The sequence below is a fragment of the Pleurodeles waltl genome, chromosome 6, assembly GCF_031143425.1.
Source record: "Pleurodeles waltl isolate 20211129_DDA chromosome 6, aPleWal1.hap1.20221129, whole genome shotgun sequence".
Classification (NCBI taxonomy): Eukaryota; Metazoa; Chordata; class Amphibia; order Caudata; family Salamandridae; genus Pleurodeles; species Pleurodeles waltl.
In genome coordinates this window covers 543,204,649-543,229,647 of record NC_090445.1, presented here as the reverse complement: position 1 = coordinate 543,229,647, position 24,999 = coordinate 543,204,649, and the positions used below count along the sequence as shown (strand labels likewise).

The 24,999-nt window shown below is 41.6% G+C and overlaps 1 protein-coding gene across 1 annotated transcript in view; it reads right to left on the bottom strand.

Moving 5' to 3' along the window:
- Positions 1-24,999, bottom strand: part of LOC138299964 (polymeric immunoglobulin receptor-like) — a 309,847-nt gene that overhangs the window by 185,320 nt on the left and 99,528 nt on the right. The window contains exon 4 of the mRNA XM_069238711.1: positions 360-537. Coding sequence (XP_069094812.1) covers positions 360-537 — 178 coding nt within the window. The remainder of the gene's footprint in view (positions 1-359; positions 538-24,999) is intronic.

Sequence of the window (24,999 nt, the reverse complement as noted above, 5' to 3'; positions counted from 1 at the left end):
ACACACCTAAGAGTCATTCAGACAAGAAATGGGTACATTTCTAGATCAGTTTGCTTTTTTGTGGCGGATGAGTCTATCTTTAGAACATTCTTCATCCATAACTTAAGGGGTGCATACTATGAATTGTTTAGTTATGCTGCCCTTTCGGGTTGTTTTCATACAATGTTGTAGAAAATCAAAAACTCTGCCCATACATCAGAGCAAACACTTCGTATGTGCCTTATACACATATGTCCAACAATAAGATGAGGCTAAGCGCATTTTTAGATGATTAACAATGTCGCTACTAGTGCTAACATTTATGTTAAAAACAAATTGCCTAGACTTCTCAGTTCTTAAAATAGAAAAAGTATACTTACACGTTACAGAGAGATTCCATTGTTGAGCAGGATGTATTTGCTGCCCATGAAAAACATGTTGAGTTACAATAGCTTCTTGTGGAAGATTTAAGAGACTTTGCGTTTACAGGAGTAGTTTGCATTACTGTTGGTGCTGAAAATAATGGAGTTGTAGGAACACAGGAATATGTTTTGATACCTGAAAATAAACAATTTCAAGTTAAAGCAATAGAAAAATAGGAGAAATAATAACATTCACTGTGATATGTTTTCAGGCGAGACTGTGGCCATCTATTGCTGGATGATAGTCAACTGGTGCACCCCTGGCAAATTTGACTTTGTCACCGACATGTAGACTCCTCCTCATCCAAATTAGACATTCCAAATGACCATGCATGTCTGCCTTGCGAAAATAATATGGATTATTCCTCATTCCTCGCCTGCTCCTATCCATCATATACACTACCCATCTCTATTTTCTGCCCTCACGATTAGTGGCTACAGACTTCAAACAAGCTACTTTCATCGACAGTTGCAAGAAACCCTCCTTTGACCATGCTTCATTCAGGAAATACAACACATTATCCGGCTTTCCCCTGATATTTCAAAATTCTCTAGTTTGTCGTGCCCCTTAATTTGCAGCATTGCCCAGAGACTGAAAACATCATTAACTCTCATCAGTTTTGCTTCAGCTGAGACATAGCACCAAAAAAACCCTCACTAGCACCAACACCACCTTCACTATAATTTGGAACAACATGCTCAGCTTGGCTAACAAACATTTGCTGTCTGTGCCTATTCTCCCCTGTCTCTCCATTGCCTTTGTCTTTGCCATTGCATCCTATGCCATGTGCATCTACTAAATCCAGGTTACCACCAATCCCAACCAACACACTACAGACATTCTATCTTTCCTGAGGTTCTGATTCAAACAGGTCATCCTTTAACTATTTACATACCCTCCCACTGAGGATCCATTGCTTTCCGTATGCCTTCAAACATTTTCAGACTCCACATATGATCGCTGTTCAGAGCCATAGAACTCTCACTCCACTGCTATGCAGAGGACATGCAACTCATTCCATTGGCAAACATCACCAATATCACTAAATGCCTACATGCTGTGGAGGACTGGATGAGAAAAGTGAACTGGTACTTAAGGTCCTCGTCATGTCCCCTTCACCAATTGCGGTCACTCGCTCACTGCCTCGTTAACCTTTCACATTTCCACATCAAGAACCTGCAAGAGCAGCTTTCAGGACATTTCATCATTTCCTCAAGCTCATACCTGTCAGGAAGACACTCAGTCCATCTCTACCTATATCTGCCATTAGCACACTAATGTACCTTAAACAAATCTGTGAGAATGCTTTCTAATCTGCTAAAAATAAACGCTGAAAATACATATTCTGGCTAAAAATCACAGCCAGACAATCTGTCCGTATCTCTAGGATCACAATTGAAGCACCTTTTTTCATCAATATTTTCCTTGCTTCTGAGAACAACCCACCCTTCCCTCCGTTTTTTCCCCCAGAGGCAAATGTAATAAATAACTGAACGACAACTACCATCGCCCCTTGGTTAGAGTCACCTACCTCACAAACACATATCTTTTTGTAGTTTATTGTGCAGTTTATTCGGTGAGTACTGCGCACAATTCAAACATTATAAACAAATGCTAAAAAGTAAGTTAAGACTGAGATCCAAGCTAATCACTTCGATATTTCTCCTCAATTAATTTACCAGCATGCACCCCTGAGGAGTGGCGTAACACTTGCTTCAGCCTTACCCACACGTTTTTTGGCATCTTAGAAATGCTCCCAGTTATGTGCCGGTCTTTCTTCTCTGCTTACAGCTACAGAGAAGGACCGTAAAGAGGAAGTAATATTTTCCTATCAGAAGATATGTGTGCACTATCCTTTCGGATGATACAGAATGGCCATTAGTTTAGAGAATAGGACGTCTTTGGTTGAATTGTGCATGTTTCAAATTTAAGCATAAAACGTGACAGAAGCGTTGTTTATAACCAAATTACAATTTTAAACACTGAAGGCACTGGCCCTAAGTGCCACTAGCCGTGTATTGGAAAAAGCCACCTGACTTTTTTTTTCACTCAAACTCTGAAAAGAACTATGGTTTTCACTTATCTATTGTTTTAAATTTGTTTAGGAGTGAATCTTCTACATCAAAATACAAGAAGAAAATTTTGCAAGATCAATATTAGTCTATTACATTTTTAATAACATTGAAAAAATATGGTTGTTTTGTACAATGCGCTCAATATTTTACCAAAACTAAAATGACAGAAGTCGCATTTTATTGAACACAAGTTCAAATAGGAACACATTTTATTATTAATAGTATCTTATCACAGTAAATAACATTTTGCAAACGTGTCACTAAACTAAATTCAAGGTAACTAAAGATTATTAAAACATGTTTCCCTTCCTTTTTTACTTTCTGTCTCCAGTCAACTTAATTTTAGTATAAAGTAATTAAATTGATTAGATATAAAAACTTGGCACTAACGTTTTTGTACTGAAAAGTATAGTTTTGCCGTACAAATATTAAAAGAGAATGTACATGAAATTAAAAATCGTCATGCTCATAACCACCTCATAAACAAAGAGCACTGCGTGGTAAATCAGCCGTAGCACATTTGCTTAGTGAAATACATCACTTGTTCACACTTCCACCTTATCAGTTCTCACAACATGACACCTACAGGCAATTGAGTGATTGCTGCAGTGTTCATACAACAGGATGGAAAACCTTTCAATAACAGAATTAACCGCTAATGTAGGCCCTTTAATGTAGGTGAGTTGGAAAGAGCCCAAAGGGCAGATCTTACTTCTAAGCAAATATTGCAAGTGATCTTGTGCCTCTTCCTGAAAAAATTCATATGATGTCACTTCCCGACAGTGCATGCAAGCATGGTATGGCTATGCGTTAGTCAATCCTTAAGGCCCATGCTATGCCATTTATATCAAGAACACAAAAAGAATTGCCTGCACTGAATTTTACCATACACTTGCTCACAATTTAAGCTATTTGCAAGGTGTAAAGTTAAAAAAACAACATTAGTGTCTACATTCCAGATCAGAATGTTGTTCTTCTCTTCAGCAATGCCATCAGCTGCATGAAGAAATGTTTTTGTTTCAGAGTTCCAGTTGCTCTGTTGTAATTGCAGCTCAATGGAACATTGCAATGGCCAAGCTATACAGACATGTTTCCCTTCCCTGAGTGCCTGACTGTGTGTGCATGTGGTATGCTGACTTTTATTAAGACCCAAGCGTCACACTAATTTAAGCATGAGTGCAGAGCCTTAGGCTTATTTCTGAAAAGACTACGTCCTGGACCTCTCCTTTGAGCTGAAGAGTGGTATCAGGGGCACCCTCATAATGGACAAATTACTGCTGTCCCTGCCCTGAGTGTAACACATAAGGCACTGGTAGCAGCATACTGTGTTTGAGGTTGATAGTGACATTGGATGTCTTTTTTTGTGTTACTGAGAGCGTGCCCTACAGGTTCCTATTGTGCATCACTTTACACAAGATCTGTGTCTGGAGAGCAGGCTGAGCAGGATACCTGAAAAAAAATCACATCAAACCAGTTGTGAAGTTTGCGACAGTATATCCACATCCCCTGTCAAGAAATTGTGCACAAAAGTGGGACTCAAACCAATCACTTTCTTCCAGGCTGCACCTGCTCTGGTGATTATGGTTGGGTCAAACTTTCTGAATGTGTCTGCCCATTCAGGACTCTTACTGCTCTAGTGATTCAATACCTGTAACTGCTTCTGCATTAGCAAGCAGGATCCATTCATCCCTCTCGGTGGCTAGGGTTACAACAGACAGACTTGCACCTGCGCAGACATGCCAATGCTGTTGATCAGTGCTAGAATGAACCCTTGCGACTGCATGAGAAGAGATGCAGGATGTGCCAGGCCTCCTCAGAGTCTTCCGAGGACTGCCTCTCAATATTGCAGGCCTCCACCTGAGAGAGGATGACTAAGCCACAGGATCTGCATTAATCAAGACTCAGAGGCTAACTTCCTACCTACAACACTACCAAGGGCAAGAACACATGAAACACCTGCACTAATTGTTCATTTGACCTGTGAGGCCCCAAAATCTAAATCTGAACCTGGTTCATGCTTCTTATTTATTTCCATCTTCCATAAGTGGGGAAATGGCTACCAAGGGTCACCCGGTGGTAGACTACAAGAGGGGAGATCAATAGGTGTAGAAAAACAAGGAAGAAATGTGATCAAGATCACTGCTCTGCATACTGGATTGAACTCTATAGTATTTAGTACTGCTTTAAGCCTAAAAAGTACTTTCTTATTCTAAAAAGGCAAGCACTGGGTTGGACACTGACGTTATTGTGCCTATTGGTTGCTTTTTGAGTTTTAAGCTTGTGCATGCCAAACTACCCCGCTAAGAAGGCTGTGACTGCTTATCTTCACTACCCTCAGAGTCAACTGGAAAAAGCTTTTACTTGGCCCAAATTTTGGAGCCATAGCACGACGATCCCAGCAGAGCAGTAAGAAATTATGTCAACCACCACAGTTTGGACCCAGTAGCTCCTGTCTGCCCAGTGGCCCTGCGGACAGGGTCTAACACAGCACCTAAGTATAAGCATCTTACTATTTCACCTTGCATAGCTACAACTTTACTGCAATATGTAGCAGCTGCTTAGATAAAACTGCTTGTTTGTTTTTTTGATCTCTTGGGAAGGCAAGACATTTCTTTGGCACTGTTTTACCAGCTCACTTCAGGCTGTCTGCTTTATAAATATCAAATAAAGCATCTCATCATCAAATAGTTTATTTCGGATATATAATCCATAAAACCACAATAAAAAAATTCAATACACTTTTCAGTAAGAACTGTGATATCCAGATAATAGTTTGTAAATACAAGGAAAATATAAAGTTGCACAATAATTACATCATAAAGTGCTTAGATACAAACAGCCATTATACTCATTCATGTCCTAGAAAGTAAAGTGCTATAAGACTAGTCCAGCAAAGAGAAAACAAATTGACAAGGAGTCTTTTTTAAAAACAACCATAATGATTAATTCAATTAATCACTGGTCCTCACAGCAACCCAGGGCTGCGACCCTATTTCTCTAATACATATAACACACCATAGTAAGTTTAAAGTAAAAAACCATCATTACTAAAATTCTAACTAAAAGCAGAAAGGGCTCTCTGAGGCCACATATTCATTTCTCATACAGTTGCTACCTTTCCATATAAGCCACACTACATAGATGTTTTGGCCACCGCAACAACCACCACTTCCCTCAGTTCTGTGCGCAGAACTCTAACTGTGAGTATTGTCTAAACCCCAAAACCTTACATACTGGCTTTAGCCATTTCGCCTTTGGGCGCACATATGAATTACAAAAGAAAGCAAAGTGGTGAAGAGCTTCATCCTCCAATTTACATGAGGGGCACTTGCTGGAGCCTGAGTTTTTGTGACTCATTTCAAACAGAAGCTACTAACAGGCAAAATGCCACACCTCCATTTTAGATAATGTTGCTTTGCTACCTAAGCAGTGTAATTGGGCTTCCTAAACTGTTTTTCTATATAGGCAATGACTTTCATAGAGTAGATAGATATCAGTTTGTGTGGTGTAATCATGAGAACAATGGCAGTTTTATCTACAATCTGGATGCTTTTAGTGGTGGGATATCAGATTCCAGAGGGGTGAACAGCCATGCAGAAGAGTATAGAACAGCCACTGATTTTTAGACAAAGAGTGTATGTACAGACCAGGTGTCTCCAACCAGTCAATCCAGCTCTACTAGTAGCTCCCAGACTCCTTCATAGTAGCTCATAGCTTGGAATTAATTTTTATTAGTTACAAGGTCATAAATTCCTTTTAAAGTTAGGGGAAGGCCCTGTTTATTTTACATTATTATCATAAGGCTTCAGATAGCAGGGCCTGATAATGAGCAGTGCTCAGCCAGATTTATGATGCAGGCTGAGGCACAGAGGTGAACAACTGAAGCACTGAGGTATTTAACTCTTAAATCAAAGTCCTTGTCAACTCATTAATGGAGCTGTGAACAAATGATGGGTCTGAATGCTCTTAAATAGGAGAACATGAAAATGAAAAGTTACCTTAATGATTAAATTAACTCTTCATTTTAATTTTCTCCCATTTGAACGTTTTACAAACAGGGCTCTTGCTTCCAGTGAACCGTAGACAATGTGCCATAAGTATACTTGAAACATACAACCATTTTTTATGAGAGAAATTTAAAGTGCAGAAAAATGTTCCATATTATAAATATTTTTTGCAGAACATTTGTCTGCATTATAAAAATCTCCCATTTAAAAAAAATGATTGTATGTTTGTGTTATACATGTAACAGTGCCACATAAGGCAAAAGGTATGTCCTGTGCGGCAAGTACATACAACACAGACTCTCAGTCACCAATACACATGTATTCGATCCATATGCACACATGTTCATGCATACCCAAAGACCATGTTCTCAGTGACCTATATGGCAGCTCTTTTATAGAGCCATAAGTCAAAGAATTTTCTTTTGCACCGTAGTAACTGGCTCTTTGGACATTAGGTATAACAGTGTGTGAATTGTTCAGCCTTCAGTAGCGCACAATGATTCCCACTGATCAGAGAAAGCTTTCACTGCCGAAAAGGTTGGAAACCCCCGGTACAGACAAACTCAGTTGTGGGGTGATATTAAATTTCAGAAACTCATACTGAAACCAAGGGTACTTTATTACACTTCCAAAAGTCTTCCACATAAAGGATATCAGTTTGTCCCCAAATCTCACTATAGTACTCCTTGTAATCTTCCTGCCTAAGCCGCTGCAAGGTATATGTTGTTATGTGATGGGCTTCTAAGATCTTGTTAACATGAGCAGCTTTCAAGAAGAAGTCTGCCATCCAGATGATGCACTTTTTACTGGTTCAAGACCTGCCAGCCACTCAGGTTTGTCTACCAAGTCCCCTAAGCACGTCACAAGTGTAATTTTACATGCAGAATCTGCCAAGCATAACATCAAAGTAATGCATTCCATCAGTATCAGATCAACTCAATTGTATTACTTTCATAGGTTTGATCACATGTAATCATGATTTTGCCCTGGATTCAAAACAATTACATTCCTCATACCATCCAGAGAATGCCATAGCATTGTTATTGCCTTTTCTATAATCCAGCTACACAGGAAGTGATATCACTGATTTTCCAATCATCCATCTGCACAGGAAGTGAGATTACTGGATTTCCCATCATCCATCTGCACAGGAAGTGATATCAATCTTCCCCCATCCCGGGACCTACCTAATGATGGCAGCAGTGTGGATGATGAGTGAGCACATGCAGTGTGTCAACCACTAGCCCACCACAAGCACGAGAAAGGCAAACCCCTCTGTCAAAGTAAGCCTCGGCAAGGCCTACTAGTGCAAGGGGTTCACCCTTCTCCGCACAAAGTCCTCACACCATATAGGAAGAAGTTGGCACAGAAACTGAAATAAAAGACAATGGGCCTGATTACAACTTTGGAGGAGGTGTTAATCTGTCCCAAATGTGACAGATATACCACCACCGTATTACGAGTTCCATAGGATATAATGGACTCGTAATAAGGCTGGTGGTATATCCGTCCCATTTGGGACGGATTAACACCTTCCTCCAAAGTTGTATTCAGGCCCAAAGTTTATTAAACCTCTCGAGGTGGTACTACAGTTCAAACAGCACCCTTCGGCAATGTTTGAAGTAGCACACTGAACTAAGAGAGCATGGTCCTTTTATACCCACGCAGGGACTAAAAAGAAGGTGGTACAATTATAGAAGCAAGACTTATATGCATATAAGGTCATATGGAAATGCACAGTCGACAGGTAGGAGGGGATAACAGTTTTCAAGGACTAGTAGGCACATTACTGTCTGTTACTAATTACTAACAGCTGCAGACCTTACTGGGCATGTGCAAAAGTGGGGGATGCTAAATATAACTTGTCACTAGACAGATTTTCAAGAGTAGTTAACAGGAAGGTAGGACAGAGCACATGGCGAGCACATGGCAGCATGTGGCAGAGAAAATGGCTGCCATGAATACAAATGGATTCCGCGAAATGTTAACAATAGTTGCTAAATACAAGATGTCTTCTGCTAATGCTTAATCTAATCGCTACTAAATTACAACAGACGACCCTTTCAGCATTAGCTGAAGACATTTGTATTTTTGGGATAATCTAAATATTCATCTTGTATATTTATGCTCATCATTTCAGCTATTTCCTTATCTAACATATGTTGTGCTTTCATTTCTGTAATATCTCTTTTGGTAGGCATACAAGCAGTAATACACATGGAGCAGAACATTGGACCACACTGAATACAGATACAGCATGTGAAAAATATTGCAATCATTACGCACAGGATAGTCAGTAGTTTCCAGCCCCAAGCGGAAACAAGAGCCCAAAACCATCCAGAAAAAGTCCAAGTACCAGTCTCTGTGTGAATTTCTGCAGCAATTTTATGCAATTTAGATATTGCATCATATACTGAAGGTGAGTGATCTGGAATGAAAATGCAACAACTACTACTGATGATGCGGCATGCACCACCTCAATCAGCTAATATAGCATCGAGTACCATATGATTTTGGAGCGCTACAATCCTCGCAATTTGGAGCTCCTTGGTAATATTCCCAAGTGCCAGAGCTGCCTGATTAGTAACAGCTTCCACAACCCTAATCAATCGTCTCACTTTCCTACTGTTTAACGCAGCACCCACAAAGAAGAACAACCCTAAATTAAAATCAACATATTGTTGCAGGCTAGTGTCCGTTTGGTCAACCTCATTTGTACTTATTGTCCTTTTATATCTATTTTTAATGATGTCATTGAAGAGTTTAAAATCTTGGTGATATGATGCAGGTGCCAAAAACACAGGGGGTAATAGAAAAGATACATAACACACACCTGACCACCCAACAGGTAGTTGGTAATATCCATAGTTACCAAAAACAAAATATGTATTATGTGAAGCTGTAAAACTACTATTATTTGCCCCCTCTATAGTTAAAATCAAGGTACAATCGCTTATCCCCACTGGATTTCGCCCAGTGCTACATATACATTAATCTGCTTTAGTTTTTGTAACATAAATCACAAATTGTTCTTTCTTGTCAGAGTCTCTTATATTTATGAAGACATATGGTATTTAAACATTGTCCGGTTGATACTCTTCCCATTCACATTTAGTTCCTTTGGCTTGGGGATACCCATCTTTGTCTTGGTAGCATACTTTATTAAGGGGAAAAAGAAGTCCGCCCTCTGTACGTTTTCCAGATGCAAACAAAAACGTATACCAAGCTTGACAAGAACCATTGTGTGAAAAAGAAAGAGGAATGAAAGGTGTTCCTCCTTTCTTTTGATGCGCAGGTATCATTCCACATACCCAACAGTTAGTAGTATTTGTAGCATTATGAGTATGATGCAACATCTGAATGAAAGTATTATTGAAGTACAATTGACGGTGCTTCTGCTCATGACAGGGAAGCTTAAAGTAATAGTGATCCTCTGGTACTGGAGTAGTGGCAACAAAAAACTCACGAGCAGGAGCCATCTTGTCAACAAACCAGGTGATTATTGCCATAACCACCAAAACAACAACAAACCCCATAGTACTAATGATCACTTTGTTATTCATTTTAGCAACAGTGATAATCAACCCTTCCAGAAATTAATTAAAAACAATAGTTGGAGCTCTTATCCCTGGGCAGCCGCTGATTTCTTCAGCACAGGCCAAGAAGGGTGTCACTACTCTAATGCATGGCTAATCCCTCACCCTTGCCACATTGGCTCTCTGTTTCACTAACCCAGGGCGGTAGCTCAACCAGTTTTCACCAGCACTACAGATTGTTTCCTCGGTCTCAAATTATATCGCAACACTCCAGAAATCGTAAGGTCTGGGAAGAACTCAGTAGATTCGTCAGGTGATATAGCACGGCCTTTCTCCGTAGTCAAAATCTCTCGCTGATCGGTCAGCACAGCAGGTTCCACCAAGGTAGGTAGCACTCTCTTGCAGTGAGTACTATAGACCCAATTATTTCTGTTCGTCACTCAAACTGCTGTCCTTGTCGCAAGGAGCATCTGCTCTGGGCCTCGCCACCTTGGTTCCAAGCTGCTTGATCTTTCAAAGGACTTAATCATCACCTGGTCACTAGGTCGGAGTTCATGGCCTTCACCTGTAGATCTGTCAGGAAGTGCTTCTCGAAGCTGTTGATGAATAGAAACCAAATTGTCAGTTAACTGTGCCAAATAATCATTCATCAGGACACAAGGTAGATCATATACAGAATTTGGCTTAGGAACTCCCCAAAAGTTCATTGGCCTTCCAAATACTATTTCATAGGGGGTAAGGCCTGTTCGAGAGTGTGGCACTGACCTAATAGACAATAATGCAAACTGTAATGCATCTGGCTAAGTTGAAGATGTGGAAGCCTGTATAGTCGCTAACTTCAGCTTCAAAGTAGCATTATACCTTTCCACCAACCCTGCTGATTGTGGGTGGAAAACTGCATGGAACTTCTGTTTGATCCCTAATCCTTTCAGGACATACTTAATAACTTCCCCAACAAAATGAGGTCCGCTATCATTCCATAAAAGTCTCCAAACAGCAAACCTAGGGAAATATTCTTTCAAAAGCACCTTCGCTGTGGTAATGGCAGTATTATCCTTTGTGGGGTACGCCTCTATCCATTTACTGAAGGCACATACCACCACCAAGACATACTTTAAATTTTTGCAGTGTTCAAGCTGAATATAATCCATTTGTAGAACTTCGAAAGGTGCAGTTGGTGTAGCAAACCCTCCCGCAGGAGTTCGTGTCCCTTTTCCAGGATTGTATTGTAAACAGATCAAACAAGACTGTACTACTCTCTTAGCTGTACTGGAAATTTCTGGATGCTCCCAAACTTGCGTAAGCAACTTCATTATTCTTGAAGCTCCAACATGTGCCAGCCCATGTGCCATCTGAACCATAGGTTGTATAAAAGCTATAGGCAATTTCCATTTATCCATCTGCTTATTCCGCCAACAGCCCTCATCATCCAATCCTTCTTCAGACCATTGCTCACATTCTTTCACAGAAGCAGATTTCTGTATATCTAATACGTCTTGTCTAGCATTATGCCAATGTTCAGCTTGTGACTTCATTGCATACATAGAAGTAGTACTTTGCTGCATTGCAGTCTCACGTGAAACGCGGTCAGCAAGGGCATTACCTTGCCCTATCTTATCAGTCACTTTCTTATGTGCACTACATTTCACAATAGCTATTGTCTTTGGATATGTCAATGCAGTCAAGAGGTTATGCACTAATTCTCTGTGCATTATCTGCATCCCGTGGGATGTGAGAAAGCCTCTCTCCTTCCAAAGCAAACCAAAATCATGAGCCAAGCCAAAAGCATAGCGGCTGTCTGTATAAATGTTCACACATAAGTCAGTACTAAGCTCACATGTTCGTGCCAAAGCTATTAGTTCAGCTGCTTCAGCTGACTTCTGTGGTATATGAGCTGTCTCCACTACCGTGTGTATTGTGGTGATTGCATATGCAGCTGAGGTCGTACCGTCTGGCATCTTCAAACAAGACCCATCAACCCATAATTCCCCTTCTACATCTGGAAGGGGCGTATCTTGCAAATCAATACGACCCTTTGTCTGTTCTTTGGTAAGGAATATACAATCATATGTTTCTTGTGACTGAGGCTGAGTCACCGGATATGGCAACAAAGTGGCTGGATTTAGTGTTGCACATCTCTTCAGTGTAATGTGAGGAGCCAGCAATGTCAAGTCATATCCTGTCAGGCGAGCACTAGTTAAATGTTGCGTCTTTGTTTGATTTAAAAGAGCATCAACCACATGGGGTACTAACACCAACAGCTTATGTGACAAAACTATCCCTTCACTCTGACGTATTGACACAGCTGTTGCCGCACCTGAATGAAAACACCCAGGCAACGCTCCAGCGACAGGATCAAGTACTGCTGAAAAATATGCACAGGCACACTGCTTATCGCCATGTGTCTGTACTAAAACTGACAATGCACATCCATCTTTCTCATGTACGTAATGTGCAAAAGGCTTCGTGTAATCTGGAGTACCTAACACTGGTGCTGAACAAAGGGCTTGTCGTAGCTGCTGGAAAGCAGTCTCACATTCATCTGTCCATAGGAGGGGCATTGGAGTATCTTTAGTCAAAAGTGCTAGCAAAGGTTTGACAATGTGTGAACACCCTAATATCCATTGCCTACAAAAAGAAGTAAGACCAAGGAATGCACGAACATCTTTCTGAGTAGAGGGTACTGGTGTGTCTAAAATTGCTTGAATACAATATGATGTAAGTGCACGACCCTCCTTAGACAAAAGGTGACGTAAATAAGTTACCTTTGGTCTACAATATTGCAATTTCTATCGTAACACATTATGATGGTGTGAAGCAAGAAAAGAAAGTAAGGACAAAGTGCACTTTTCACATTGCTCAGGGGTATCAGCTGCCAACAAAATATCATCAACATATTGTATGAGAGCCACACCTTCAGGTAAAACAAAAGAATCAAGTTGTCATTTTAACGCTTGACTATAAATACTAGGACTCTCAGTATAGCCTTGAGGAACTCTGCAAAATCTATTTGATAGTTTATTCAAAGTAAAACCAAACAAATATTGGCTGTCAGGATGAATAGTGATCGAAAAGAAAGCATTCTTCAAGTCTATCACAGAGAACGTAGTTGCTGTCGGGGGAACCAAAGTAAGAAGTGTTGTGATGTCAGATACCACAGGATACTGTGGTACCACAATCTTATTCATTTCTCGTAAATCAATAATGAATCAGTAAATCCTAGTATCAGTATCCTTTTTCAGAATAGGAAGAATCGGACTGTTACAAACATTATACAGAACTTCCTCAACAACTCCAACTGCAATAAGATCATGCACAATTCGTGTGAGTGCTTCTTCGCCCTCATGTGAAATTCTGTATTGAGGCAAACGTGGCAATACAGCTCCCTCCTTGACACTAATATGTACCGATGGAATAATCATTTGTCCCACATCAGTATCTGAAGTAGCCCACAAAGTACTAGGGAGTGTAGCTAATGCAATATCCTCTTTAACAAGACAAACTCTTTCCACCACAGGATGATTATCATTCAAAATAAAACGCACCCCTTCTGGAGAGCATCGTATTGTAGCCCTGAAATACTTGAGCATATCAAGACCCACAATATTGTCTGATGTATTTGGAGAAAGCAAAAATGGACATGGAGCAGTAAATTTATCAACATGGAATGCAAGTGGTTGTGACAATGGGCTAGGGGAAGGTGTTCCATCGAAACCTATCGATGTAATGGTTAAGCCAGACAGGGGAGCCCTTGGAATCAATTGTTTCGACAAAGCGCTACAAGTAGCTCCTATATCAACCAGAAACTGATCAGTGGAACCCAAAACATGTGCTGTAACATAGGGACCCCTCTGATCTACTGGATCTTCAACTGATTCCTTACCCCATCCTAGGCAATCCTATGCATAAGCAGAATCTTGGAAATCAGGCTGCACATAGTTAGACATCTGGTATTGGTTCCGTCTATCAAAAGTGTTAAACCCATCCTGCCCTTGTACATTAGCATCAAACCTAGCATGATCATTTGTGCTTCTTCTAGGCCCTGAATATCCTGAGCGATTTCTCATTTGTCCCGACCACGTGAACACTGCTGAACAGGTAGTGCTGGACAATCGGCAGCCCAATGCCCAAATTTCTTACAATACGCACACTAATAAACAGACAAATTCGAACGAGTATAAGAAGAACCATAAGATCCACGTCCACCTCTATCATTACTTCTAAAAGGCGGACCATAAGCTTGAGCCAACATAAACTTCGTCTTTAATTCTTTAGTCTTTTTATCCTCGCTACCTTTTGCATCTAATTCCGGACGTTCATAATACTGAGACATTGTCAAAAGAGAAACCGGAGTAGAAGTAGTCCATGAACTTTCACTAGCTTTTAGACGACTAGCTATTCCTGGTAACAGATTTGCGACATATTTATTGACGAACAAATGTCTGTCCGTATCATCTGACAATAACTGGCTGCTAAAATCATGAAATGCTTCTTCAAAGCGTGTAAAGAAATCAGAGACCGATTCATCTGCCTTTTGCTTACAAGACGCTAAAACAGTCCAATCTATCTTTTTAGGGGGAATAATCGTTTTTAACTTAATTAATATGACTGCGGAAACATCTAGAATCAACTGATATGGCCTTTTCGCAGGTTCCCTATCCCTGACCATCTGTTCTAAATCTTTCCATGACACCCCAAAAGCTACACGATCATCAACTTTATGAACAGTTCTCCACATATCTGGCGGTAATATCAATCCGAAAAAAGAAATCAATGTCAGCCAAAGTCATAGTACAAGAACTAATTGCTCCCTCAACTTCCCCATAAAAGGCGGCTGGATTTTTCCGCAGGTCAGGTAATGCTGTTTTAAGTGCCATTACATCTGCCCTATTCCAAGGAGTATACACCCAATTATAAGTAAAATAACCCTTAGCCTCAACAGAAGTTTTATCATCACTTGTACCCGATCCTTTAGGAGGAACACACAAACGCGCAGCCTCCCGCATTGGTTTCACGTGAACTATCATAGTCTTTTCTGTTCCGAAGATGGAAGCTTGCACCCCGCCGGTCTGAAATGTCCGTGCAACTATGTACACAGCCTTTTTCTCCTCTCGCAAACGGACTGCCGCAACACATAATTTCACCAAACGCCTGATTGCATCAGCCACCTGGGAGAAAACAAAAAGACCATCATGCATTTGCTTACGATCAGCTGCTACATCATTGGGTTCTAACTCATCAGAATATTTCTGAAATAGTTCAATGACTTCTGTGCCAAATGCCTCAGTAAAATATAGCTGCTCCTTTTCCATCCACCCTTTCATGCTGTCTAAAAGATCAGAAGCAGAGACATCGCTACAAATTGTTTTACGAGCAATAGATCTAAGCTCAGACGCACGGTCAGCAGGCAACATAGAGCGATTGTCTCGTATCTTATTTTGCTCCGAACCGGAGATCTCAGCTAACTCATGAGGGGCAGAAGGAACGACATACGGAGGTGGAGGGCGATCTAGTAACAAAAAATAATTGTGCGGTTTATTAAGGATAGGATAGAGAGGTTGCCGAACAGTGTATTGGCCAGTTACCTGTAATTTACGTTCTTTCTCTTCTATCTCCTTTAAATCGTTTATTTCTTTCTTTCTCATTTCCAATGCTTTCACATATACATTTTTCCGCTGCTCTTTTTTCAAGCAAGGCTTGCTCACGCTTCACTCGTCCACACACTTCTTTCTCCAACATTAGTACACAGTCAAACATATCTTGCCTAGACCTTCGCTTACACATACATTGTTCCACATACTCAATCTTTCGCAAATCAAATGACCCATGCATAGGCCAACGTAACTCAGGACCTGCACAAGTGTATTTATTCCATAATGTGCTGTATTATAGAAGAAAGACCATGTTTAACATACATATCTCTATTGGGCGTCCCCTCTGGGGGTTCCGGTTGCGATTCTTCCAGTCTCAAATTGGTACCATTACAAAAGCAACACATCCTACGAAGTGGGCTAAAAACAGGCATACCAAAAATAGTGCAGAATATGCAGTATTATAATCAAAGTAGCACTTAAGGTACCTCTAGTACGATGTGCCGTTCAAATCAAAATTAAATTGGAGAAAATTCTCCTCATTACCTGCCTATATAAATTGCAATTTATATATAAATTCAAAGGACACAAATTGACTAGTCACCCAAAACACGAAAGCCACAGTAAGTGGTGCTAAACTCCATTACCAAACAAAGGCATCCAAAGCCCACAGCAAGTGCCGTAAAACGGCTCTTACCAATCACAGGGCATCCAGATTCCAACTGCCAAGTTCTAAAATCGACCAAATGGTCACTGCACGACGAATGAACAAAAAGGATCTCAGTCGAAGACCGGAGCCACCTGGATGGTCAAATCAGAAAGAAGGGAAAAATGCTGTGGTTGCCAAGACTCGGGTCTCCTCAGACATTGATCGTCCGCAGCGAGATCTCAATCCTTCGTCGCGACCAATCCGTCGGGCGTCCGAGTCACCGATGAGTCCCTGTTCGGGCGACAATTTGTCGAAGTAAGCCTCAGCAAGGCCTACTAGTGCAAGGGGTTCGCCCTTCTCTGCACAAAGTCCTCAGACCATATAGGAAGAAGTTGGCACAGAAACTGAGATAAAAGACAAAATTTATTAAACCTCAAGAGGTGGTACTACAGTTCAAACAGCACCCTTCGGCAATGTTTGAAGTAGCAAACTGAACTAAGAGAGCATGGTCGTTTTATACCCATGCAGGGGCTAAAAAGAAGGTGGTACAATTATAGAAGCAAGACTTATATACATATAAGGTCATATGGAAATGCACAGTCAACAGGTAGGAGGGGCTAACAGTTTTCAAGGACTAGTAGACACATTACCGTTACTAATTACTAACAGCTGCAGACCTTACTGGGCATGTGCGAAAGTGGGGGATGCTAAATATAACTTGTCACTAGACAGATTTTCAAGAGTAGTTAACAGGAAGGTAGGACAGAGCAAATGGCAGCATGTGGCAGAGAAAATGGCTGCCATGAATACAAATGGATTCCGCGAAATGTTCACAATAGTTGCTAAATACAAGATGTCTTCTGCTAATGCTTAATCTAATCGCTAATAAATTACAACACCTCTGTGCGTCTAACATTCCCAGTGGCAGGAACCCTGGTCCTCCACATCTCCTGCTGCTACCCTACTGTGATCATCCGTGCCCTCAACTCCAGCTGCAGCACCACATACTGCTGCCTCGCTGCACCAAAAAAATTACAGAGTGAGCATTCTCCTGCTCTTCCTGCAAGTTTTCATGCACTTCCCCACACCAAATACTCACCACACCTGCACTAAGAGCACCCAATCCCCCATTCCCTCACACTCACACAGTCCAGCAACCACCCACAAAACACTCTGTACTCGCATACATGCTCCTCAACACATGCTCACTCACTAAACATGCCACAGGGATCTAGGACCTGCTGCACGACAATGCCCCACACTTACTTTTCCTCACGGAAACCTGTCTGAACTCTGCATCAGCAATTAACATCACAAAAGTCCCCCCCCTACAAGATCGCCGGGCAAGACAGACTTCAAAAGCCATTGAATCATCCACAAGAATTTCCTTAGTTGCAACACCTCCACAGACATTTCAACATCCAACATGAAACACCTATCAAGCTCCATATCACAGCCAACTTCACCATAAGCTGCACTCCAGTCCACCAGGACTGCGCACCAACTTTACTGACACCATTAAGGATTTGGTTGCACTACTCGACCTCAACACTAGTAATTACATTCTACTGACCTGTTTTCCATCTGGAAGACCACACCGACCCCAACTCAAAAGCACTAATCAAAGACCTTGAAAACCTAGGCTTTACCCAATGAGTAAAGGGACTTACCCATGGACCCCTTTTTCACTACCTTCGACAACATCAGAGTTGACAAGACCACACCAATCTCCTGGACAAACCATGCTTTCATCAAGTTCAGTCTCCCTGTCCTGGTTCAATACACATACACCACTGCCAGACCACCCACCAAACTGGAACAGCATCACTGACAAGGACTGGAAAACTACTTTCAACACCCACTGTCCCAAATACAGCAACAGCCTCTCAAATGCCATCAAGAATTTCAACAATTCGATCACCTCCTGAGCTGATTCCCTGGCCCCCCTCAAACACAGCAACATAACAAGATCTAGGCCCTAGGTCAGTTGGTGCATAAAGGAACTAAAACTGATAAAATGCCACTGCAAATAACTGAAGTGCTAATGGAGAATGAGCCAGAGCAATACAGATAGAAGCATGTTCAAATTTGCCCTAATACACTACAACCAGATGATCCAGACCACCAAAGGCACCGCTCGGGTGGACTGCATTGAGGACAGCACCAATTGAAGTACAACACTTTTGCCTCTACAGCATCTGCCTCCAACTCCATAATCCCTTTGGAGGACCTCTGCAACAATCCCTCTAAATCAGTGGCTCCCAGCCTGTGGTCAGGGGACCCCTGGGGGTCAGCAAAGCCTTCTCAGGGGTTCCGCGAGAGCCTATAAAATTAAAACATATTAACAAATATTGACAAATTAGGTCCCAAGCCTCCAGTAGTGACTCAGGCGAGGGTCCCCGAATTCTAATGATGATTCAGTGGGGGTCCCTGGGTTCCATTAATGTTAAAGTGGGGGTCCACAGAAATCAAAAGGTTGGGAACCACTGCTCTAAATTCTTCAACAACATTATCATCACCATTTGAAGTAACTTCAACCCGCAACCAACCCGACAGACCTTGTCACATGCTTCCTGATCTTATCCAAAAAAACAGTGCTACCCACATGGCCCATCATCACCTCAGAAGAAACAGCTGCCACCATGAAGTCATTGCACTTAAGGGCCCCATCCGACCCCTGTCTCCACCATGCCTACTCTAGAGGACCCCTCAGTGACCTCCAACTCCTCAACAACACTTAATCTGGTTTCAGACACAATCACAGCATGGAAACTGCCCTCTTCTGCAAAATAGATGACATCCATATGACTCTGGACAGAGTAAACACGTCGTCCCTCATCCTGCTGGACCTCTCTGCAGCATTTGACATAGTTTCCCATCCCCTAGTCATCTAATACCTACATGACATTGAAATCCAAGGACACACACTCTGATGGATCTGAAACTTTCTGACTTGAAGGACCCAGTCACTCAGGCTTGCACCGTAAACCTTGGATGCCTACAACCTCATCTGAGGAGATCCACAAGGATCATCCTGAGACTGACCCTCTAGCCATGATCCCTCTAGCCAGCATCACTGGCTCTCAAGACATCAATGTCCTCTTCTATGCCAAAGACAACATGTAACTCATTCTCTCCCTCACAGACAAGATGCCTGGTATCTGGAACCAATTTAATGCCAACATGACTGAAATCACCCTCCGGATGAATTCCAACTGTCTAAGGCTGAACAACAACAAGACCGAAATTGTAATCTTCGGGAAGAGCACTTCACCCTGAGATTGCACCTGGTGGCGAACATAGCAAGGATCGACACGCATTCCCACCACCCATGCCATGAAACTCAGGATCACTTTCAACAGCAAGCTCAACATAACCACCCAAGTCAAATCCGTCACCGCCTCATGATTACATAACCTGAAGATGCAGAGGAAGATTTTCAAATGGCTTCTATTAGCACCGAGAAAACCATCTTGAATGCCCGGGCCACTAGCAAGCTTAACTATGGGAACACCCTGTATGGCGGGATCATCAAAAAACTCAGAAGGCTGCAGACCATTCAGAACTTGGCTACCAGAATCTTTCTCAACCTCCCACGCTTCACTCACATCACACCACACCTTAAGAAGCTCCACTGGCTCTCCATACACAAACAAGCACAATTCAAATTCCTTAACCACACTTTCAAAGCACTACATAACATTAGCTCTGCTTACCTCAACAATCACATCTTATTTCACAAATCAGTCAGACACATCAGCTCGTCCAGACTCCTACTTGTACACACCACACTCATATGGAAAACCAGATCTGATGGTATAGCCTACTGCTACATCACTCCTAATGTATGGAACAAACAACAACTACACACAACAGCCCCCTCCTTACTTCTTGAATTCCCAAGAAGATGAAAACCTGGCTTTTTGAGTAGTCCCACTAGGCCCTAAGTTTGGCTAGGCTCACACCTGCTCAGCACCTGGCTACCCTGCTGAGTGATAATGCGGTCCACAAATCTGCATAACGTAAAATAACAACATGACTGACTTAGAATCCAGATGAAATAAAGGGTGGGAGACGTTTTGTGATTGATATGAGTGATTTCTGTATTTTGACCAGACTGGAAAGCAGACCAACTGGAATTAATAATGGTCTTGTCATCTTTTCTTTTCAAGCAGATAATGACATGTCTTTAACAAATATGCTCATAAAGAACTCTTTCATCTGGCATTTGTTTAAGCACATTTCAAATCAGAGAGTTTTAGAGGTGTCCCTTTCAGCTTCGAATAGCAGCTGGAGGTAGTAATGAATAGCTTAAAGGCAATAGCAACACCTTCTTGGTAGAACCTCTGCTAATCTCAGTGATTTTACTTGTATATTTCATTTCCCGGTAAGGATGATGAAAAAGAGTTATTCCTGTTCAATGGATTGGTCCCTCTGCACTTGTTGCAGCTGGGTTGTGATAAATGTTATTTGGCACAGTGGTCGTAAATAAACCAGTTTTTAATTTAGGATTTGTTATGGAAGTGTTATCATAATAATAAGCCATAGTGAAGGACTCTAGTTCAGCTGAGAATCTTAAGACACAGTAATAGGAACATGTAATAGGAAGTACCAGGTTCTTCAGCTCTTGTTTTTGAGTGGATTTAAGAACTTAAAGCAAGAGGCAGTTATGTTAGGACTTGGATGTTGTTCAAACATTACCTCAGTTTGTATTCTCTGGATAGCATAGGCTTTAGCGTCATAAGTGTAGAAAGGATGGATTTGTTTTGGAAGTCTTCTTTGAATGATGCAGAAAAGGGTGGTTGCATGAGGCATCTTGGTGCAAAATTGCTGTTCTTTGAGCCAAGACCATTGCTTCTGATTCTTCATCAAGAGCACTGTTTTGCCTCAGAGTTTCTTCGCAGCTATTAACATATACCTTTCTTCTGTAAATGTCTAATTTTTAGGAAAGTTGGATAGAATTTGTTGTTTTAGCCTTCATTTCATTTTCCTCCAGGGTGCTGGATTCTTCTACAGTAGAGTCACTTAGGCTCACAAGGTTCACAAACTGACATAATTTCTTCACAATATAGAAAGGAGTGAATGAATCGTGTAAGCTCAGATCATCCTATTCATCTCTGACATGCTGTTTGCTATTTTTATGATGTTAGCCTGTAAGACATCTTGCATGTTATTCTGCTTCTCTAGCAACTAGGTTTCTGTCACTTAGCTGAGTAATTGGTCCTTCTTCTTGCACCTTCTAAGCACACTTCCTAACATGGATACTAACTTTAAATGTTGATGCAATGGACAATGTTTTTATCTGTATCTCATTGTCTGTACTATCACAGAAAATACATTTCTGTTCAGATTTGTCATGAAATGAAGCATAATTTCCTCTTATAAATCAGCTTGTAGAATGAGTATTACGTTCACTTTCTAATACCTGTGCAATAATGGACATAGAATCAGAGGATCCACTTGCTTAGATTTCCTTCTGTGGCACTCAATAGCATGGCCTGCTTCCTTTTGATTTGACCAAAATGTGCATTTTCTGTGGGATTTAGAGAAGGATGGTGCCTCTAATCCCACTGCCATTATTCACTCCATCTAGAGTCACATTTACTTCAGGTACGCTACTTACAGCTTGAGAGCCTGAATATTTTTCTCTTTAGTTTTATATTCTGCACCTTCATTCCTACTAGCATAATCAGCGGGATGTTAATCTCTTGGTTTGTTTTTCTGACAAAAATAACTGACCATCCTTGCGTTTAGGCACTCTGTCACCTTCAACTAACTTAAAACCTTTGTTCATTTTCAACCCACATAGTCAGTTTTCAATTAGCAAACACTTCAGAACATGTAATTCCATTGTCCTTAAACCTGCAGTCCTGTTACACTGTAACACAATACCTCCATTGTTGCCTTTTATCTAATGCCAAGGTCACTCTAATGGCACACAAAATGAAACATCCATTACCTACATTATATCATTACTCTTTTGTCAAAGCAGTGGGACCAGCAGTGGGGTGATTACCAACCAATCCTAGCTGTATTTGTGCTTTTAATTAAACCAGAAATGTATCGTAACTACACTTGTTGTGTAGTTATTTGTAAACCTCTTACAGATTTCACATACAAGGTTCAATAAACAGACAAAAACTGAATGTGTTTTTGAGCCACAATAGAAGTGACTTTGTGACCATTTTATGAATAGCTTTCATTATGTATGCATTAATGCACGCATATACAAATCAGTGCAAATGGCATTTTCTTTTATAAGTGGCAATTAGTGTTCTGAGGAGTCAATAACATTTTGAACTCTTTCGAAATGTTGAGTTCTCTTCAGAAGAATGAGATAAATTGGACCCAGATCTGTGACTGGGGTGAGTGTTTGACAAGTTTAAGCACACCATCCATCATCCTTTTGTGTGCTAAAGTCGCCGTCAGTGGCTAGGGCACTTAGACATGTGTCCCTTGCTCACTGCACCACTGGATTCAAGCTAGCCTGGCTGATGGGGGTGATTCCCCGAAACCGGTCCCAGGATGCTTGTTTCTGATCCAGGGAGGACATGTCCTGGCAGATCGGGCTAGACTGTTCCCATGGGGAGCAAGATCAAGACTGATGTGCAAATGGGTAGGATCAAACTGGGGTGGCATGATGAGTAAAAGAACAATGAATTTATCCCAGATCTGTAACTGAAGGTGAGTGTTTGAAAAATGTCAGTACTCCATCCATCAACCTTTTGTGTTGAATGAGATAATTGGGATACCTGATTAAAGCGTAGCCACGAGGTCGTGATTGGATCAAGCACCACAATGGGTGAGATTTCCAATGACATCTAAAATGTGATAAATAAAATGTACTCACTAAGTTGTACTTTTTAACGAGTGGGATCACCATGGGAAATAAGTACAAGCTTTGACCCCATGGGTCAGCCAGTAGGGGACAGATGTTCTCTTATACTTGAATATGTTCTACGTGAAGCCAGCAAGGCGGAGGAACGTCGCCCCACTGGATTTTTTAAAAAGGAAAAATAAAATCCTACATTATCATAATTTTATTTTTCCTGGGAGTAAGGGGCAGGGCGGCGTTGGGTTGGAGGGAGGGCTATGCACCACAATCTGCACATGTCTGTTTGGTCGGCTGTGTTGTGCCGACCAAACAGGCATGCACACTTTGCATGTTCTCTACCCCGATGTATTGCACAGCCTAGTGGAGAACATGTTCCCACTTCCAGTTTGAGTGGCGAACCAGGCCACTCAGCCCAATCACAACGCTGCGGTCATGCTGGTGACAGCAGCGTCGTAATTAGCTGGGAGCCTGTGTGTACCCAGGAAAAGGATGAGGATGGAGGGGAGACGAATGAAGGAGACTGTTTTTTATAATTATTTTCTTTTTTACCCCCTGTCCCGTCATTCCCCGTCCCATCCCACCACCCCCATTCAGTGGCAGCTATCACTTGAAGCCAGTGCAGAATCCAGGCTACTTCTGGCTAAATCAGTCCAAGTGCAGAAAGAGGGAGAACAGTGCACTGTCACTATCTCTGGACAACGTGACTTATCATTCCCAATGAAGACTGAGCAATTTTGCTAAAGAGACCAAATTCTATGACAGGCCTGGAGGCTTTGGATTATGCGTTCTCTTTCTTTACTACGCAAAATACAGCAGCCACTCAATGTTAAACATACAAAAAACTACGTTTCCCAACATTCCAAGTAGTTCATATCATGCCCAATACTAGGCCTGCACTCCATATAAATGTCTCTGCCTCCTTGGTCCTTCCTCTTTCTTTGCTGCTCGCAGCCAGAGATAAGTACCCAACACTTTCACTGCATTTCTATTTTTGTCATTATATTCATTTCATTATGGAACAGTGGAGTGGGAGCGTGGTTTGAACGGCGCTTTGCTGGGGACTCTGCTTTCCCCATTTATTCACTCTCCATTGCCATCTGCACAATCCTTATCTTATGAGGTCGATACCTTGGATCAACATCTGCGAACATGAGTGTGTTTTTCAATTAAGTTATCTTGATCGAAGTGTCCCCACGGGGCACTCCGTATTGAGAAGAGTGTGTCTGGCATCTCGGAGAGGTCAGGCGAGCAGTGGATTGGGAGGCTTGTCCCCTGTTTATTTCTATGCGCGTGAACACATGCGAAACGAACTCCGGGGTCGTTTTCACTTCGGAGTTTGTTAGTTGTGCAGCGTGTTGTGTTCATATATAAATAAAAAACCGTGAACGATTGGCAGGGTGCAAAAACGGTTCAAGGCTTTGCTTTAGGGGAAATAATTGGCAGGTGCTCCCTCCATTCTTATCTGGTCATTTTTTGAGAGCTGTGCTCTCTTTTTGATGAGGAGTTTCTCCTCTTTCAGCTTGCAAGGGCTGTTTCCCAGCTTTTTAACTCCTCCATGTCTTCTTGTGATTCTAGAATGGCGTATTACGCAGAAGAGGATGAATATTATCAGGAAGAACCTGAAGTACAATATATGAAACATAAATGGAGTAGAGACTAGTACAGGCCCTGGGTCACCATGTGCAGGACTCTGTTAACCAGGCTCTAATAAATATAAAGCCTTCTGAAATGGGCCCAGAGAGCCTCAATGGGACCTATTTCCTCAGTGGAAATTTGAGTGCAAATGGTTACTTCGGTCCTACAAAAATCACGAATATGGGCATGGGGGCTCCTTGGAATCTCTGAGAATATTTCCTACTCCCTCAGCACCACACATGGAGGTGTCGCAAACCTCTGTTTCCCAA